The 20,617-nt window shown below is 43.7% G+C and overlaps 1 protein-coding gene across 1 annotated transcript in view; it reads left to right on the forward strand.

Annotated features, from left to right (window-relative positions):
- The window catches only part of LOC139454077 (uncharacterized), a 95,909-nt gene continuing 75,292 nt past the window's right edge, over positions 1-20,617 (forward strand). The window contains exons 1-17 of the mRNA XM_071235572.1: positions 1-72; positions 1,955-1,978; positions 3,828-4,391; positions 5,433-5,471; positions 6,080-6,406; positions 6,713-6,943; positions 7,890-8,036; positions 9,230-9,358; positions 10,540-10,566; positions 11,531-11,648; positions 12,432-12,571; positions 13,200-13,314; positions 14,596-14,735; positions 15,611-15,739; positions 16,228-16,257; positions 18,282-18,396; positions 19,706-19,986. Of these exons, the coding sequence (XP_071091673.1) occupies positions 6-72; positions 1,955-1,978; positions 3,828-4,391; positions 5,433-5,471; positions 6,080-6,406; positions 6,713-6,943; positions 7,890-8,036; positions 9,230-9,358; positions 10,540-10,566; positions 11,531-11,648; positions 12,432-12,571; positions 13,200-13,314; positions 14,596-14,735; positions 15,611-15,739; positions 16,228-16,257; positions 18,282-18,396; positions 19,706-19,986 (2,623 nt within the window). The 5' untranslated portion in view covers positions 1-5. The remainder of the gene's footprint in view (positions 73-1,954; positions 1,979-3,827; positions 4,392-5,432; positions 5,472-6,079; positions 6,407-6,712; positions 6,944-7,889; positions 8,037-9,229; positions 9,359-10,539; positions 10,567-11,530; positions 11,649-12,431; positions 12,572-13,199; positions 13,315-14,595; positions 14,736-15,610; positions 15,740-16,227; positions 16,258-18,281; positions 18,397-19,705; positions 19,987-20,617) is intronic.

The raw sequence follows: 20,617 nt of genomic DNA on the forward strand, positions 1-20,617 counted from the left end.
TGAGAATGGACCGCCGGATTGTCATTCTGCTGGCGGTGACGGTTGCCCTTAATGGGGCAACGTCGAAAAAACGTGAGTAAATATATTATCTGTTGAGAGAGATACCTGTTACAAGTGCTCTAACCCATGTCTCTGGTTCCTTTGGCACTGGTAGTCAGTTAAAATTTCGGTAAAAAAATCAAAATGGCGGCCACTAATCATATATTTGAATATGATATTTTGGGCATTGGTAAGTCAATGCTCAATCCAGTCTGTATAAATATCAAAAAGATATTAAGGGTTCAATATTGTCTTTTTAGAAATAGTATAAACTCGAGAAGGGAAACAACCGAGTGAAATGGACAATTTCACAATATTGAAACGACGGAATACACAATTACAAACAAACATGTGCATTCCCTACACGAATTTGAGTGAACATTGTTTTACGCCGTTTTAGCAATACTCCAGCCATAGCACGGCAAGAAGGATTTGGTATATTAAAGCGTTTTCACCTATACACCCATGTGGGGAATCGAACACGGACCTTTGTCATGAATAACTAGCTAACGCTTCTTAGTCCAGCCCATCCGGCCCATACGAGTTAGACCCAAGGATCAATATCAGATAAGAAGCTAAAACTATTTTAGTCAATCATTGCTGTCTTTAATACACCTGCAAATACAAGGTAGAACAGGTGAACCATTTACACGCATGATATATAACAAAAAAGATATATAACAAACTGCTTATTTACCACTAAGTAATTTATCCAATGTTCTTATCTCCTAACACCAACACACAGAGATAACATGATGTGAAACCGACATATTTTTATCAAATAATATTTTGCGATAAAAAATGACATTACTTCTACATTAACCCATAATGAGTCATTATCTATACACGTTGTTCAGAATGTTAGAGTGCTTAAACTTTCTATTATTCCCCACCATTTGTGCTTTAATTGTGTTAACCAAATAACAACAGTGAAAGTAGGGGGTTGTACGAACGCCTTTTAACAATATTGCGATTTTATAATTCATGTTAGCTAAAAACAGGAGAAAATCCTCTAAATCTTAACACAGGGGGAAATCATTTAAAAGCTTAACGCAGGGGAAAATCATTTGAAAGCTTAACGCAGGGGGAAATCATTTGAAAGCTTAATGCAGGGGAAATCATTTGAAAGCTTAACGCAGGGGAAATCATGTGAAAGCTTAATGCAGGAGAAAATCCTCAGATAGCTTAATACAGGAGAAAATCCTCAGAGAGCTTAATGCAGGAGAAAATCCTCAGATAGCTTAATGCAGGAGAAAATCCCCAGAGAGCTTAATGCAGGAGAAAATCCTCAGATAGCTTAATGCAGAAGAAAATCCTCTGGTATCTTAATGCAGGAGAAAATCACCTGGTATCTTAATGCAGGAGAAAATCACCTGGTAGCTTAATGCAGGAGAAAATCACCTGGTATCTTAATGCAGGAGAAAATCACCTGGTATCTTAATGCAGGAGAAAATCACCTGGTATCTTAATGCAGGAGAAAATCACCTGGTATCTTAATGCAGGAGAAAATCCTCAGAGAGCTTAATGCAGGAGAAAATCCTCAGATAGCTTAATGCAGGAGAAAATCCCCAGAGAGCTTAATGCAGGAGAAAATCCTCAGATAGCTTAATGCAGAAGAAAATCCCCTGGTATCTTAATGCAGGAGAAAATCCCCTGGTATCTTAATGCAGGAGAAAATCACCTGGTAGCTTAATGCAGAAGAAAATCACCTGGTATCTTAATGCAGGAGAACATCCTCTGATGGCTAAAAAGTTGTCTTTAGGACGAATTAAGAAGGTACACTATAACAAGGTAAATAATATGAATCAGATTTATTCAGGGTAAACTATTTATGATAGAAAAACGAGTAATATTAATTGATTCAAATGTGATGTTGTAAAGATGCTATTAACGGCTTTTCCTATTTCACCTTTAGCAAAGAGAAGAGATGCTGCTGCTGGTGAGTGTATCTCTACCATCCCAACCTCCATATATATATATATATATATATATATATATATATATATATATATATATATATATATATATGACCCGTGAAGATCCGGGTTAGAATAGGTCTTCAGCAACCCATGCTTACCGTAAAAGGCGACTATGCGTGTCCTTAAAGGCGACTAACGGGACCGGGTGGTCAAGTTCGCTGACCTGGTTGATGCATGTCATCGATCCCAATTGCATGGATCGATGCTCATGATATTAATCACTGGATTGTCTGGTCCAGAATCTCAGTAAAGTGTTACCACAGAGTGTCTTTATTCTTATCACGATATGCTGCACGTGATTTCCAAACTTTACACGCCAATCCTGCACGAGACAAATGGTGCATCTCGAGTCATGGATCTAAGACGTCAGATGTGCTGCGTTCATGAGCGTCGGTTCACACAACATAACACTATGATCGTTTGTGCATCGGAACAATGTCTCTTGAATTCTTCATATATTAACCAACATTTATCTTATTCGCTTTTGGTTTGCCCCACGCCCAACACCCCACGCCACACGCCCCACGCCCCACGCCCAACACCCAACGCCCCACGACAAAACCCTAGGCCCAGCACCCCACGCCCAACACCCCACGCCCAGCACCCACATGCCCAACACCCCTATGCCCAACAGCCAACGCCCAAAGCCCAACACCCCACGCCCAACACCCAACGTCCAACGCCCCACGGCCAACAGCCCACGTTTCACACCCAACACCAAACGCCCCACGCCCAACACCCCACGCCCAGCACCCCCATGCCAACACCCCACGCCCAACGCCCAACACCCCACGTCCCCACGTCCAACGTCCAACGTCCCCACGTCCCACGTCCCACGTCCCACGCCCAACACCCTTGGCCTAACGCCCAACAGCCCACGTCCCACGTCGAACACTCCACGCCCAACGCCCCACACTCCACGTCCCACGTCCCACGTCCCCACGTCCCCACGTCCCACGTCCCACGTCCCCACGTCCCCACGTCCCCACGTCCCGCGTCCCCACGTCCCCACGTCCCACGTCCCACGTCCCCACGTCCCCACGTCCCACGTCCCACGTCCCGCGTCCCCACGTCCCACGTCCCACGTCCCACGTCCCGCGTCCCCACGTCCCCACGTCCCACGTCCCCACGTCCCCACGTCCCCGTCCCGCGTCCCCACGTCCCCACGTCCCACGTCCCACGTCCCCACGTCCCCACGTCCCACGTCCCCACGTCCCCACGTCCCACGTCCCACGCCCCACGTCCCCACGTCCCCACGTCCCACGCCCAACACCCAACACCCAACACCCAACACCCAAGACACTGTTAAACTGGCTTAGCATCCATGAACAATACCGTTCTCAATTATCAGTGTATTATCTAAGCATTCTCTTATGACAAATCCCCCTCGTCACCATGACGGCACAATCTCAAACTCTCTTATCACGAACTATCGCTGTTTCCAGAATAGTTATCAAAATCAAATTGGGATATACATGTACCTGAATGTTAGGGACAGCCCACTGGATATTCTGGTGTGGATGTGGGAGGGGAGGGGGAGTTGGAGGAGAGAGGGGAAGGGGCCCTCTTGGATTTTGTATCGAGATCAGATATTTTTTTCAGCTAATTTAAATAAAACTATGAGCCTGAATACTTTTTTAAGAATAACACATTGCAGCAATGCATTTTTGGTGACAGACAATTTCTTCTTTTTTCGACAGCCTAAAGCATTCTGTTTTTCAAGATATTTTGGGGGAAAAACGTTTTCCGATAAAACCCCAGGCAACCTAGTCATCTGTGATAACATCCCTGGCGTTGTTTCGATTTCAGATTGTGGTGGAAACAACGATGTTGTATTCGTAGTAGACTCATCCGACAATGTCGGGAAAGACAATTTTAACAAAGAAATTGACTTTGTCAAACAAACTGTAAATCATTGGAATGTTGGTCCAACGGGAATGCAGGTTGGTCTGGTAACTTTCGGAGATACGGCCCAAAACCAGTTCTATCCCAATACTTATTCTAGCCAAGCGGACGTTCTCAACTCCCTGGGTAGCGCCAAATTCATCGGCGGTAAGGCCAACACTGCCGAGGCGATTAAAATCGCCTATGAGAACTCATTTAATCCTCTGAGAGGCGGCAGGAGTAGATCCCCGCACACCATCGTTCTGGTGACAAACAGCGCCTCTAGTGCCAAGGACCTTACCCTTCTGGAAAGCAAGAACGCCAAGGACAATGGCGACGTCATCTACACAGTCGGTATCGGTGGTGCAGTGGACGCTAGTGAGTTGTCGCAAGTGTCCAGCGACCCAGATTCAAGATATGTCTTCAAAGCAGACAGCTTCCAGTCTCTGAATGGCATTGCAGATTATCTCGCCCTCAAAGCATGTAATGGTAGGTGTTCTGAACTTCCGTTGTCATTTGTCCAAAAATATTTTTATTTTTATTTTTCAAAAAAAAGTCTTTTGTTTGCTTTTCTGACAAAACCAGTGAAAAGGTGATGTGAAACATGATCAGCTTTGTTTTAAACGTAACATAGAATGTCTTCTTCGGGAGTAAATGGGGCCTAATGATGTAAATTGTCTTATCCATATCTTTAAGTCGCATTTTAAAAGGGTTGATTAATAGATTTTAACTTGTTCTACCAGTGCTACGTTTCGGTAGGGATGCTAGTGCCAGCATCTGTACCAATACGTCATTTATATAGAATAAGGACGTTGGAACACATAAGTCATCTCTTTGTGTGTTCTCAACCGTGTTGACCAGTTTGAGTCGTTCAGTCGTCATTTATGCAATTTGGTTTAAAACCAACGTTTCCGATTTTGATCATATAAACATTTATAAATTTAGAAAACTAACTGCCGGATAAACGAAAATACGAACCCATGTTTGATGGTGGCTAAAGAACAAGAAATCCTTATTCGATGGTTGGATATAAAGATAGGGATAACATAATTGTGTTTTGAATCTTAATTTTGCAGTGTTTTGGCAACTGTTTTCAGGCTGGTAATGTTTAGATAACGTGTGTAATTGTTAGGTCAAACTTTTCAAGTGTATACTTTCTTTTCACCTGCAGTTTATAAACAGGCAAATAGACTTTCTATATTTATATTAGCTCGTATTGAAACAATTGCACGACGTTCACGAGGTTCTCAATAAAATATTGCGCTCATACTGAGTTTGAGAATTTGTAGAAAGGTTCGACGTTAAATTCTTTTTCATGAAGACAAAATTTTAGTAGTATAAATATTTCGATGATCACCTAGAATAACACAAGGAGACAGTATTAACAATTCTCTTCTATAACTGATGAATATTTCATTACTGAACAGTGGCTGAGTTTTATTTCTGGCGTGCTCATATAATGATATGTTTATTAAGGAACCGTTAAAGTGATTGCTAGTGAAACATCTCATTATCACATCTATGTTTCAGAGCTTCCCACAGATCCGAACTTCCTGCCAACACCAACTAGTAAGTGGATGAGTAAAAGGATGAGTGAGTGAGTGAGTGAGTGCGTGGGTGGCTTGGGTGTTTGGGTGAGTGAGGGATGGAGTGCGTGAGTGCGTGATAGAATGTGTGGGTGAGTGAATTTACTACGGTAACCGCTTTTACCAGCACTTCAGTCATATCATGGCATCACCTATTAAGTAAATTAAAACGATACGAATTATCAGCTGATATCAGTCGTCGTTAAATAACAGTAAAAAGAATAAACCTTGTCGCACATTAATTAGTGAGTGAGTGAGTATGGTTTTACGCCGCTTTTCGCAATATTCCAGCAATATCACGGCGGGGGACACCAGAAATGGCTTCACACATTGTACCCATGTTGGGAATCGAACCCGGGTCTTTGGCGTGACGAGCGAACGCTTTAACCACTAAGCTACCCGACCGCCCCTTGTCGCACATTAGAATGGCGTCACTGGTTTGTCTGTTCCAGACGCGATCGTTAAAAGAGAGCCGTAATATAGCTGGAGTTGTTGCTGACTGTGACAGAGGGCAACCAATAAGTATTTTAAAAAGTCTGCTTTGTCCCCCAAAACATGAGTTAATGAATAATGTTTGAATCCCCATCCCAGGTTGTCTGAACAAGGCCGACCTGGTCTTCATGCTAGACTCCTCGTCCAGCGTGGGCTCGGCTAACTTCCAGAAGCTCGAGGGTTTCCTCAAGGACTTCGTCAAGACCGTCAACGTTGGCCCTGATGCCGTCCACGTCGGCGTAGCTCAGTTCAGCAGTTACCCATCCCTGGATGTTTCTCTCAACAAGTACACCAACAGACCAGATCTGCTCAAGGCCATTGGTAACATCAACTACCTCGGTGGAGGCACCAACACCGCCGACGCCATCAAGTTCGTGAGGGAAAATATATTCGCTACTGGTGCCAGAACCGGTGTCCCTCACATAGGTAAACAGACCTTTCCCAAACAAAGGATATTCTATGCAATTAATTCCATAACCTCCATAAGGTTCCTTCTTTTAACATTTAGAAGATATTCATCGTTCGGTCTCACCTATTCTTCTTCTCAACAAGCCGGGATGAATTTTGGCCTTAATTCCCATCCCAAAAGAATCCTCGTTATACCGTTATGTTTATTTATTTGCTTTTCAATGGGTTTCTTATTGCCATCTGAAGCTTCAATTATTCCTTCTAGCGTGTACCTCCTTTTAACAACTTATAATAGGACTATGCCTGGCCTTCCCTCTTCTACAGGAATCCTGGTCACTGATGGTAAATCCTCCAGTACTGTACAGACGACTTCAGAGTCCAACAAAGCCCACCAGAGCGGAATTGGGCTCATCTCCGTCGGCGTCGGCCCTGCCGTTGACCGATTGGAGTTGAATGCCGTCGCCAGCGACCCCGACAGCCAGAACGTCTTCACCGTTAACAACTACGACCAGCTCAACACCATCGTCAACCAAGTCATGGGCGCTGCATGCAAGGGTGCGTCTTTCAGGTTAACCTCGACGCCAGTGGGATCAGTCATTTTCTTGGGACTGCGTGTATCGCGTTCTGCTTTCAGAATTAATTGCATCATTTGTCATTGATCATTATATGGCCATGCTCAAGGCAATGGCGATGAATATGTTTTGAGTATCATGCATACTCGGATCCAAGGTTTGAACGATGCGCATCTCCAACGTTTTATTAAAGCATAATATGATACTAATCATGAGGATATATAAAAAATATGCTTCTAACTCAATTGGGGATACGTTTCAAACACTAACAAACCAATGATCGGCAAACACACTTTTCTTTCCGAATTATGTGCTTGATTAACCCTGGTTAATATAATCACCACTGGTGCCAGAAATGTGACCCAATGATATCGGTTGCCTCGTTATATTTCGTGTGCTGTCCCAGTCCCAAGTTATGCTTGATTAACCCTGATTAATATAATCACCACACAAATCTAATAACCGAACACACATGCATGTGCAGATACGTTCATGTTGTTTTGTGGAATAAGGCCAAGCGCCAACCCTGCCTAAAGGACGACACTTTCTGGAAGTGCATATTTAGTGAAAAATTCTGTGATTATTCAGTCAAATAGTCTTTAGAGGTTTACGATTAACTGAGAGTACCTTTTGTGTCCTCATCGATACAAAGTTTCAAATTATATTATTAGGGGCGGTCGGGTAGCCATGTGGTTAAAGCGTTCGCTCGTCACGCCGAAGACCCGGGTTCGATTCCCGACATGGGTACAATGTGTGAAGCCAATTTCTGTTGACCCCGCCGTGATATTGCTGGAATATTGCTAAAAGCGGCGTAAAACAATACTCACTCACTCACTCAAATTACAGAAACTGAATGTCTCTTCAACGTATTATACAACTCCAGTGACAAAATCAGAAATCTCATACCGCCAAATATGTTTGTATTCCAGTTCAACCAGGGTCGAGTAGCGCTTCAGTGGGGCCAGACACGTGCACGGACGTGAAGAGCAACTGTCCCCAGTATGGCCGGGATGTTTGCATACAGTATAAAGACTGGTCCAAAACCAACTGCAAGAAGTTCTGCGGATACTGTCCATGTACGTAGGCTGATGATTTTCAATGAATGGCCGGGAGATGTAATGTGTGGCCATAACGGATCTCATTTATGCCATGAATACAGTCCATAGATCAGGACAGATCGGTCTTTAAAATAATATGTAAAAAATAATACAGGTAGTGTTCTCCACTGGTATATAAACTGATACAGTTAGCATTTTACGAACCATTAGAATACATTAAACTACGGTTATAACGAACATGCTTATAACGAACTGACGGATATAACGAACTTTCTTTTTTGTCCGAATTATTTGCTGTAGTTATTCTGTATATATGCATATAACGAACCACGGCTACAACGAACTAAAATTAGTGGTCCCTTCGAGTTCGTTATATCCGTAGTTTACTGTACTACTGTCCACCCGAGACTATAAAACTCAATTCCCTTCACACCTGTTGATACCAAAATGGCTGATCATGCATTTTTTACCAGAGCATTACTTATCAAACTGCAAGTTTCATACGCTTGTGAAGCTTTTAACATTTAAAGATGATACCATACAACATAAAGTCGTTTTGTAAATATACCATGCCTTAATATTACGACCTGATATACTGAAATATATGTGAGGTGTGGTGAAATGGTGTTTAAGGTGGCGTCCAAGATTATTATAGCGCTTATATAGCGACGTGTGTGTGTGTGTGTTAGTGTGTGTGTTAGTGTGTGTGTGTGCGTGCGTGTGTTTGTGCGTGCGCACGCGCTTGTACTAGTCCGGTCAAATGCTGGTTTGACATGGATACCCCATTCAGACACATTACGCTGGCTCCGAGCCGACCTGTCCCTGTTTTATCCCCTTAATGCCAAGCACCAGACAGGGTAACAACAAGTACCATCTTTTAACGTTTATGGTACAATGTACATGTATGGTGTTCCCATCTGTGGCTATTCCAGACTATTCAGGTTTTATAGTGCACACTGAAGCACATGTAACAGGAGGCAAGTGACTTAGATCGAAATGTGCCTCTGTTCGCCCACCAGTGAAAGGGTACCCGGTAGGATGTTAACCTACTGTCGCCTCACAGGCAGCTTGGGTTGTATACTCCCTAGGGAGCAGAGAATACAATTCGAGCGCACACTGATCCATGGACAGGGTTAAAAATGCTTTGAGCATGACATTCATTTGCCTATTATTATCATTATTAAGAAAGCCCCTTCGCTTCTTGTCCACAGCGTCCCTCACGACGACCCCCGCCCCTTGCAAGGATGCCCTGGCCAACTGTCCCAGCTACGGACCCAACGTGTGCACCAACTACCGGCCTTGGGCGGAAACCAACTGCCGACTCTACTGTGGCATGTGTGGTAAGTAATCACAACCGGTAACGTACATGTACATCTTACCATACATCTTACCGATGCCGTTCTCTGCTAAATAGTACGGGGTAGTAAATGTACACATGGAGTTCCTCCCATTTGCCAGGAAGGCGGGGTGTGACTACATATAGCTCTAGTTACTTAACTGAATAGTTTGACTTTGAGTTTGAAGCATGACACCATCCTCCTGACAGTGTCTACGGTAAATATTTGTTTGTTTGTTGTTTAACGAGTCTGGACCAGACAATCCAGTGAATGACATCATGAGCATCGATCCACGCAATTGGATTTGATGACATGCATCAACCAAGTCAGCGAGCCTGACCACCCGATCCCGTTAGTCGCCTCTTACGACAAGCATAGTCGCCTTTTACGGCAAGCATGGGTTGCTGAAGACCTATTCAAAGTTTTGGGCCTTACGACAAGTTTTGGCCCAGGCACAACTAGGTGAAATGGGACACGATTTTCGACATATCAACCATGAACATGGAGTGTTAGGAAGCAATCAACTATACGGATGGACAAAGGAAACATTCAGGGAAACCCAGTTTAATCAGGTCATCCCGTTCCCAGTTAGTCGTCTTGCTAACAAATTTCCAGATTAAAAGACCAATGTTAAGCGATATCTCCTTACTCACGTAACACTCCTCGTAACAATAATCATCATAACGGCGGGCGGCAGGATTAACTAGGTCCGAACTAACGCTTTCTTTGTTTTGTACCGATTCTCGTACTTTTTGGGGGTTTAGTCACGTCCGGGATTCGAACCCACACTGCCAGAGTGAGGCATCTAATCGCCAGCAGTAAGCGATCTAACCCGCTCTGCCACAGAGGTTCCCATGGACGAAAGCTATGAACACACAATGCCATGTTATATTTGGGATAAAACATTCTTTGTAAAGTACAGATTCTCGTACTTTTTGGGTTGAGTACTGTCCAGGATTCGTACGAGAATCTATACTTTACAAAGTTTATTCTCCCTGCATTGTTTTGTTGTACGATAAAAAAAACTCCGACTCGTCATTTATGTCTTAAGTATACACAAGCTACGACAGTGAATATATCCTATATCACCACGGCTGATCTACTATTATAATACCATGTGTTTGGTTGATCAATACCGCCGGTTATATATTATATTTATACTTTGATATATTTGATGTTTTCAGTCAGTGGTGCCACTACAATGGGATTTTGTAAGTATAGTTAAATGTTTTACTGGTTATGTATCGCAGATGCACAACATCAGCTCAATTAAACGCCCGTTTTTGCCGAGTTAAGTTCGAACTTAACAGTAAAGTTCAGAAAGAGTGACTGAGGTTGGTGGAACGCCACTTTGAAAGTATTCCATTACACAGCCTGTCAACATGATGTGGAGGGAAGCATGAAGTGATGTAGGTCTTTTACTTCGGTGAAACCCACGTGCACGGGATGGTGCTGACAAATCTGGAAGCATCCTTCGGGAGAGACTAAATTTTGAACCCACGAAAATAGGTTTTTGGTACGCCTCAGGGTCGCTACACTTCAAAGCGAAATGACTTACTCATAAGTTATATACATTATACAATAAACAACGTTTATAACGAACACGCTCATAACGAACAGGCGGATATAACGAATGCTTTTTTAAGGTCCAGGCCATTCGCTGTATATATGCTGTATATATGCTTATAATTAACTACGGTTATAAAGAACTAAAATGAGTGCCGTTATAACCGTAGTTTATTGTACGACGGAGATCTTTTTTTACTGATAAAACACGAGTCTCCAAGCTGTGAATCCTATGCGGTTTAGTTTTGAGAGAACATTATTAAACGCCATTGTTTCAGTTACATTGCACAGGTCTTAGACTATTTTTCACTTCGGTTTAAACTCAAGACTATGTGAAAGGTGCTGACAAACTAAGAATCATGGCGAGAGTGAATATTATTCGAACCCAAGATCATCAGATTCTGGCACGCCCAAGGGACGCTACTCTTCACGGCAAATGCCTCAGACGTGCCTACTGAAACAGAAACAATACACCTACACCAATAATAACACCAAAAAAGCTGATTTTTTTATTTCTCTATTTTCTACAACCTGTGATAATTAAGCCACCCGAGGCAAAACTCTATGTGAAGCGTTTATTAGTGGTGAATACTATCCTCGCATTCCTAGACGGCAAGTGCTACTACAAAGGGAATGCGTACGCACATGGCGAGAAATGGGCAGATGGCTGCGCCTACGAGTGCACTTGCACTGATGGAAATGCTGGAAAATATCAGTGTTATAACAAGTAAGTAATGAAACCAACAATTCTTAAGATCTTTTGACAGGCTATATATACTTCTAAGGTTTATTTGTTTATTTTACAATGAAGCGTCACACGTGATGGTGATCCGCCCCGCATTGAAACCAACGAACTCATTAAGTTTTTTTTGACCGCCTCCGTGGTCTAGTGGATAGAGTGTCTGCCATGAGAGCGAAAGATCGGTTCGATCTCCCGGGAACGCCATACATGTACCATAAACGTCAAAAGATGGTACTTGTTTTTACCCTGACTGGCGCTTGGAATTACGGGGCTAAAACAGGGACTGGTCGGCTCGGAGAGAGCGTACTGTGTCTGAGTGGGGTATCCATGTCAAACCAGCATTTGTCCGGACTAGTACAAGCAGTCACAATCACAGACACACACGCACGCACATACATTATACATACACACACTAACACGCTAACACACACACACACACACACACACACACATACACACACACACACACACACACTCGCGCCTGCTCGTTGTCTGTCATACAGACCCTGAAACAAATACTTCCAATACAGCCCATGCAAGTCTATAATAATTGACAAGTCTAGATAACCGCTGTTTCAATATATAAAGTCTCTTGTCTCCTTTTTATTATATTTTATAACTATAATTTAACAACTGTTTTTTTTTCTGTAACCAATGTTCATTGCAGAGACTAGATGTTCGTCTAGCCTGCACGTACTTATTTAAGTGCAAAACGCTTTGACGCGATGTTAAATCTCGTTTAACCACGCCCTTTCTCTCTTCCCCCAGATGCCCCGTGTACTACAACCTACCCACTGGCTGCACACTGGTGAAGAAGTCAGGAGAATGTTGTCTGCAGCCCGTCTGCAACTTTAACCCGACCATCAACTCGTTCTCAGGATCTGGCTCAGGCACCAAGAATGGAATAAGTGAGTGAGTGAGTGAGTGAGAGAGTTGGGTTTAACGCCGCTTTTAAGAGTATTTCAGTTATATCACGGCGTGTCAACTTGATGTTGGAGGAAAGCCCGAAGTGATGCACGTCTCAGACATTTACCACTTCGGTGATACCCACGAACACGGGTATTGTGCAGACAAACCTAGAAACATTATCGGGGCGAACCGGAATTCGAACCCACAATCATAGGTTTCTGGCATGCCGGAGGAACGCAACTCTGCACAGCGAATTACGGCGCCTTAGACGACTGGGCCCCCCGTGCCCCCGATGGAATAATTAAGGCGATTTATGTATGATGGAGAAAGAAAAACAAACACTGTCTGTTGAGGATGCTAGAGTTTTTCGAAGACACTGTTTCGTTATTGAAAGAAGTTAACATAAAAAAGTCAAGCTGTCTTCGTTGGTTCTATAGCTTCTTAAATCCATTTTAGGACATTGGTAAGGTTCATTTGCGGTACAAAGATAACATATAATAACTTTGAAAAACGTAATCAATATACATCGTTTGAACCTCTCCATTTTGTATGAGATGCCGTTTTTGGAAATTGGTAGTTTTGGCCTATCCCAATCTCTAGTCACGCGGGCTATACAATATGTTCTAGGCGTGTGCGTCTTCAAAACCAAGTCCTACTACCAGGGACAACAGTGGGAGGACGGATGCACCTCCACCTGCACCTGCACCGACGCCACCACCGGCGCCTACACCTGCTCGGACCTGTGAGTACCCTGCCAAACCAAGACAGCTCGGGGCACAATCTTTGGTTCTTCCAGGCACTCTTTAATCAAAGGGCATTGCTTCCTTTTATTGCATCGCGCTCGGCGAGGAATTTGTCTCGCTTATCAGGCTACAGTGCAGTCTGTATAACAAAAAGCTTTCGTTAATATCGGAAGCCTTGAGGACATAATGGTTTAGCTTGGCCATACCATAAGATTTGTTTGGGGGTATTCATAAATTGACCACCTAAACTATATGTAAAAGGTAGGCTTAGTGTCATCTTCCCGAGGCAAGTGAGTTAACTGAGTTTCCATCCTTGCCGAACTAGGCTGGTATTTTGGAGTTACATTTTGGCTGGACTAACGAGTCTCTGCATAGTCCAATCAAAATCGCGCACCGAAATCGAAATCCGGTTCGTAAAGTGTCATGCAGATTTCGGTCGACTGCAGGATTTGCAAAGCATGTGCACCGCTAACTCGTTGTCAACAGATATTTTCTAAATCGTTTCCTGTTTTTTAATCAAGGTGCGCGCGTGAGTTGATGCACTTCGCGATGTAAGACTCGTTTTATCACAATATAGATCATGATTATCGATCAGATCGTCTTGACTGGGCGCCACCGTTTTGTTTGAAGCAAATGCAAGTGATACGAGAGGTTGAATCTGATTGGTCAGTAGGAGAGGCATAGAAAGGACATAACTCGTAATAGCCACTGGTGGCGCTACGATCAAGCCTAGGAATTCCAGCCTAGTTCGGCAAGGTGGGAAACTGGACTTTAAAGTCAGTTCACTCTCTTGCCTCGGGAAGATGGCTTAGTGTAGGCTAACCACTGGACACTGTATTCGTTTTACTAAATAAGTGAATGAGTGAGAGGGGTTTAGCGCCGCTTTTAGCAATATTCCAGCAATATCACGGCGGGGGACACCAGAAATGGGCTTTACACATTGTACCCAACTAAATAAGTGGGGCGGTGGGGTAGCCTAGTGGTAAAAGCGTTTCTCGTCACGCCGAAGTCCCGGGTTCGATTCCCCCCATAGGTGCAATGTGTAAAGCCCATTTCTGGTGTCACCCCGCCGTAATATTGCCGGAATATTGCTAAAAAGAGGCGTAAAAAACATACTCACGCACTGAATATATTGCTTGTTTTTGCGAGATTGTTTCAATCGAGATCATATACTGCTGACATGCGCAGAAAGGAATTCCATCGTGACGCATTTAGGCCATGTGTTATTTCAAGTCTTACAGACTATGAATGTGACTCGATGACGTTCTTTAATGCCTCAGATGCGGAACGTACAAAAATCTGCCCAGCATCTGTCAGCTGCAGCAGACCCCGGGGAAGTGTTGCCAGACTCCGGTCTGTGAGTTCAGTCAACAGCAAGGCAGTTTCTCGGGGTACGGCTCAGTCAGCGGTCACGGCACTGGTAAGTTGATAGTCAGATTAATATTGCGCGGGTTGGATTTATAAACTGCTTAAATCGATTAGATATGCATCGAATGATCGTTTCAGTCGCACAGTTTGCAACCGTGGATCTAAATCATCCGTGTGGTTGAAGTAAATATTGGCGTACATCTTGGTTAAATTTTGATCAACCGTTTTGGCTTTTTATGACAAAATACTTTCTTGCATCCATTCCTTAGCACTTCGATCTCTAGCACATGTAGTTCTGGGGCGGTCGGGTAGCCTAGTGGTTAAAGTGTTCGCTCGTCACGCCGAAGTCCCGGGTTCGATTCCCGGTACAATGTGTGAAGCCTATTTCTGGTGTCACCCTCCGTGATATTGCTGGAGTATTGCTAAAAGCGGCGTAAAAACCATACTCACACACTCACATGTAGATCTCTTTCTACGATAACTTAAGGACCGATCTTTTGATGTCCTGTTTGTGGCCTGGGTTTTGGAACGGAGGTTGAATTTTTGTCCGCTGCAGCTGTAAAACAAGACATTTTTAAATTAACACATAAAAGCCTAAATATTTTTCTCTCGAAAAAAAACATCTTGAAGCAGTGTAGTTTTTGTGGCTGACACTATGTTTTTAATAATCTGAAGCATGATTAATGTTTTAAAACATTTCCTGGAACAATCTATTTTTTCGATGAAATCACCCATACCATCCCATCCCACAGCCCTGAGTATCAAACGGTCGGTCCCTTATGAGGTGAAATTCATCGATACTACAGTAACTGAATCTAGTTCTGTCTAGTGAGTCTTTACCAAACACTAGTAAAACGTTTGTCGAAAAGTCTTGTGTACGGACAAGTAAGCATGACAAAAGTTCACGTGTTGTCCACCCCTGTCCAGGAATGACCGCCACGGCAGCACCCCCCTGCACCGACACTCTGGACAACTGCGCCTCGTATGGACGTTCTGTGTGCAAGTCTTTCATCGGCTGGTCTCAGAGCAACTGCAGAAAGTACTGCAACCTCTGCAGTGAGTACATTCACAACGTCAACACCAGAACATAATTATCTCTGTTATCTAAAGAATTTTAGATGTAAAAGGCAAAAAGGTGATGAAAAGTATATGAATGGATCAGTAACGACACCAAGTGTTCGCGAAAAGGGTAACTTTAAGCATAATAAGGCCCGGTTCGATTTTAATTTTAATTTATTATATTCTATTGTAAAATATTATGCACGAAATATTTACGATTTGAATGTCGCACAGTTCCATTGACTCACTTCGCTGTGCGCGATGTGTCAGCGAATTAGATGTATTTTTCTTTCGTACACGATAAAACATTTCGAAATGATGATTTACAGCTATCTCCCTTCATGACTGAATTGTTCTGACACAGGGGACGCCCTAAGCCTATCAGGCCCCTGGTCATTTTGAGCCTCTGTGTTTGATCTGGACCTTGCATGAGCATCAGCGACGCGCGAGTAATTGCGTCTACATACTTCTTATGCTATTTTCAGATGATGGTCAAGTTATCGCTGGCGCTAATGGTGAGTATCGATGGTGAATTGGGGGTGTATCTGATTTGTTTGTTTGTTTGTTGTTTAACGCCGCACTCAGCAATATTCCAGCTATATGACGGCGGTCTGTAAATAATCGAGTCTGGACCCGACAATCCAGTGATTGACATCATGATCATCGATCCACGCAATTGTTGATACGATGACATGCATCAACCAAGTCAGCGAGCTTGACCATCCGATCCCGTTAGTCGTCTCTTACGACAAGCATAGTCGCCTTTTAAGGCAAGCATGGGTTGCTGAAGATCTATTCTACCCCGGATCTTCACGGGTCCCACACACTAGAGGATAGTATTCAGCTCGATGGGTGTTTTCACTCTTTAATGCCATCCTTTAACTTCGGTATGACGGGATCTGATTTGTATGGCCATAATGTCCAGCAACATTAGGGGATAAAACAAGGACTGGTCGACTCGGAGTTTGTATACTATGTCTGAGTGGGGTATCAATGTTAAATTGTGGCATGGTATCTCAGTTTGCTAGTTCTGTCGAACCGGCTTTAGTTCACACACGCACGCACGCACGCACGCACGCACACACACACACACACACTGCGACGTTTAACCCCTAATATCACCTCACCCCACATGTACAAAGGCCACCCGCTTCACGATGTCCCACTGTATGTTATCAGATCACTGTCTGTACAACGGACACACCTAAACTCACATGTTCAAGGGCCACCCGCTTCACGATGTCCAACTGTATGTTATCAGATCACTGTCTGTACAACGGACACACCTACACACACATGTTCAAGGGCCACCCACTTCACGATGTCCCACTGTATGTTATCAGATCACTGTCTGTACAACGGACACACCTACACACACATGTATAAGGGCCACCCACTTCACGATGTCCCACTGTATGTTATCAGATCACTGTCTGTACAACGGACACACCTACACACACATGTACAAGGGCCACCCACTTCACGATGTCACACTGTATGTTATCAGATCACTGTCTGTACAACGGACACACCTACACACACATGTACAAGGGCCACCCACTTCACGATGTCCCACTGTATGTTATCAGATCACTGTCTGTACAACGGACACACCTACAGACACACGTACAAGGGCCACCCACTTCACGATGTCCAACTGTATGTTATCAGATCACTGTCTGTACAACGGACACACCTACAGACACACGTACAAGGGCCACCCGCTTCACGATGTCCCACTGTATGTTATCAGATCACTGTCTGTACAACGGACACACCTACACACACACCTACACACACATGTACAAGGGCCACCCACTTCACGATGTCACACTGTATGTTATCAGATCACTTTCTGTACAACGGACACACCAACACACACATGTACAAGGGCCACCCACTTCACGATGTCACACTGTATGTTATCAGATCACTGTCTGTACAACGGACACACCTACACACACACCTACACACACATGTACAAAGGCCACCCACTTCACGATGTCACACTGTATGTTATCAGATCACTGTCTGTACAACGGACACACCTACACACACATGTACAAGGGCCACCCACTTCACGATGTCACACTGTATGTTATCAGATCACTGTCTGTACAACGGACACACCTACACACACATGTACAAGGGCCACCCACTTCACGATGTCACACTGTTTGTTATCAGATCACTGTCTGTACAACGGACACACCTACACACACATGTACAAGGGCCACCCACTTCACGATGTCACACTGTATGTTATCAGATCACTGTCTGTACAACGGACACACCTACACACACATGTACAAGGGCCACCCACTTCACGATGTCACACTGTATGTTATCAGATCACTGTCTGTACAACGGACACACCTACACACACATGTACAAGGGCCACCAGCTTCACGATGTCACACTGTATGTTATCAGATCACTGTCTGTACAACGGACACACCTACACACACACCTACACACACACCTACACACACATGTACAAGGGCCACCCACTTCACGATGTCCCACTGTATGTTATCAGATCACTGTCTGTACAACGGACACACCTACACCCAGGGCCAGAACTGGAAGGTGTCCTGTGACCAGGAGTGTGTCTGTGAGAACGCCGTCTATGGCTACTACAGGTGTCTCAGCACGTAAGTAATGTCTCATGTGCTTTGTTTGTTTGTTTGTTGTTTAACGCCTATATTCCACCTATATGACGGCTCTCATGTGGTGTCATCATTTCCTCTTTCACGAATGCAAATATCACACAAACAAATGTAAAACTAACTTTACATTGCATGACTTGGTCGGTATTAACTTCTGGTAGAGAAGGAATTTATTAATTTTCTTTATTTGCATTTGCAGATAACATAAACTTTATTCTGTTTATTAACTTTTGGAATGGGAAATATTCTTTATTTGGAATAAACATTGACATAGTTACTTGTTTCTGTAGCCGTATTCGACATAATAAGCGCCCAGGGCTCTCTCAAATTTAGAAATAGGGGGCTCTTATCAGAATAATATTTTGATTTTCACAAACAGTGTTACCTCTTTATGCTATAATGTCTTTCTTGAATTCTGTTGTCGAAAAAGGGATTCTTATCTCTCACTAACGATTTTCACTGCATGTTTTTCTAAAGTAGTTGCGTTAGTTTATTACGTCACAAGATCAGTCGGACAGTGACAATAGTGAGTGAGTGAGTTTGATTTTACGCCGTTTTCAGCAATATTCCAGCAATATCACGGCGAGGGACACCAGAAATGGGCTTCACATATTGTACCCATGTCGGGAATCGAACCCGGGTCTTATGTGCGACGAGCAAACGCTTTAACCACTAGGCTACCTGACCGCCCCCAGTGACCATAGGAAACATAGTTAGAAATGAAACCTTTTTTCACCCTTATTTTCGGTATCTTAGACTATTATTGGTAAGATAATGGTAAGAAACACAAGGAATGTCGTACTAGTATCAATTTTGACTCAAACGCCAAAAGACAAGGGCGATTTCGACTGAAATAGTTACCGTATTCGACGTAATAAGCGCCCAGGGCGCTCTCAAAATTAGCAATAGGGGGCTCTTATTAGAATAGTATTTTGGTAAAAACAAAAACAGTTGAAAGATAAATTTCGCGGTTTATGCTGACAGCCTGAAATGCTTATATACGACAGATATATTTTTCCAGAATTTAATTGCCCATAATTAAGGGTGCATATAGCACAGGAGTGCGTATTATACACGAATAAATAAGTCTTATGTATATTGATCAATCAGAAGGAGTGTTAATTAGGATTGTTCACTAGCTAATATATTAACAAATATCGCCGTGGGCGCTTATTAGAGCGGGGCGCTTGTTACGTCGAATACGGTACATCCTTTTTTTTGCATTTTTGTCTGTACATGTCCCCATACCATTTTTATCCGTTGCCTAGATACTATACCTTCATCCATGCTACAGGTGCCCCACCTACAACAACCTGCCGTCTGGCTGCACTGTTTCTAAACAGGCTGGTCAGTGCTGTCCGAGTGTCCAGTGCAGTGCAGGGACCTTCGTCTCCTCCTCCACCAACCTCAACAATATCGGTAATGGCGGCATGATCTGGACCGGAACCGGAACTGGAACCGGAACCGGAACCGGAACCGGAAGTGGCTCTGGTGGTTACGTCGCGCCAACCCTTCCCTCTGGAGCAAAAGCTCAACCAGGAACCGGCGGAACTGGATACCAGGCGCCAAAACTCAGTACGCATTGTATAAAGTCTCTACTGCATAACTCGCAGTTACTGTCGGGTGCCGGGAGTGGGAGGATATGGTTACTCGCGGTGTCCCTGACGTCCCTGATTTGATCATTTAACGATACAAGGACCTGTTCTCACTCGGGATCCCAATGGGTTTTCTGTTTCCTCTGTCCTCTGTCTTTGCCCAACAGTAAAAATATATTATTGTCTGATGGCAATGTAATTATATATACATGTAACTGCCTTGTACGGTGGCCCATAAGGGACACATCTTCCCGAGGCAAGGGAGTGAACTGACTTTAAAGTCCAGTTTCCACCCTTGCTGAACTAGGCTGGAATTCCTAGGCTCGATCGTAGCGCCAACAGTGGCTATTACGAGTTATGTCCTTTCTATGCCTCTCCTATTGACCAATCAGATTCAACCTCTCGTATCACTTGCATTTGCTTTAAACAAAACGGTGGCGCCCAGTCAAGACGATCTGATCGATAATCAAGATCTATATTGTGATAAAACGAGTCTTACATCGCGAAGTGCATCAAATCACGTGCGCATCTTGATTAAAAACAGGAAAAGATTTAGAAAATATCTGTTGACAACGAGTCAGCGGTGCACATGCTTTGCAAATCCTGCAGTC

Source organism: Haliotis cracherodii, unplaced genomic scaffold (genome assembly GCF_022045235.1).
Source record: "Haliotis cracherodii isolate W230 unplaced genomic scaffold, xgHalCrac1.p SCAF_10, whole genome shotgun sequence".
Taxonomy (NCBI): Eukaryota; Metazoa; Mollusca; class Gastropoda; order Lepetellida; family Haliotidae; genus Haliotis; species Haliotis cracherodii.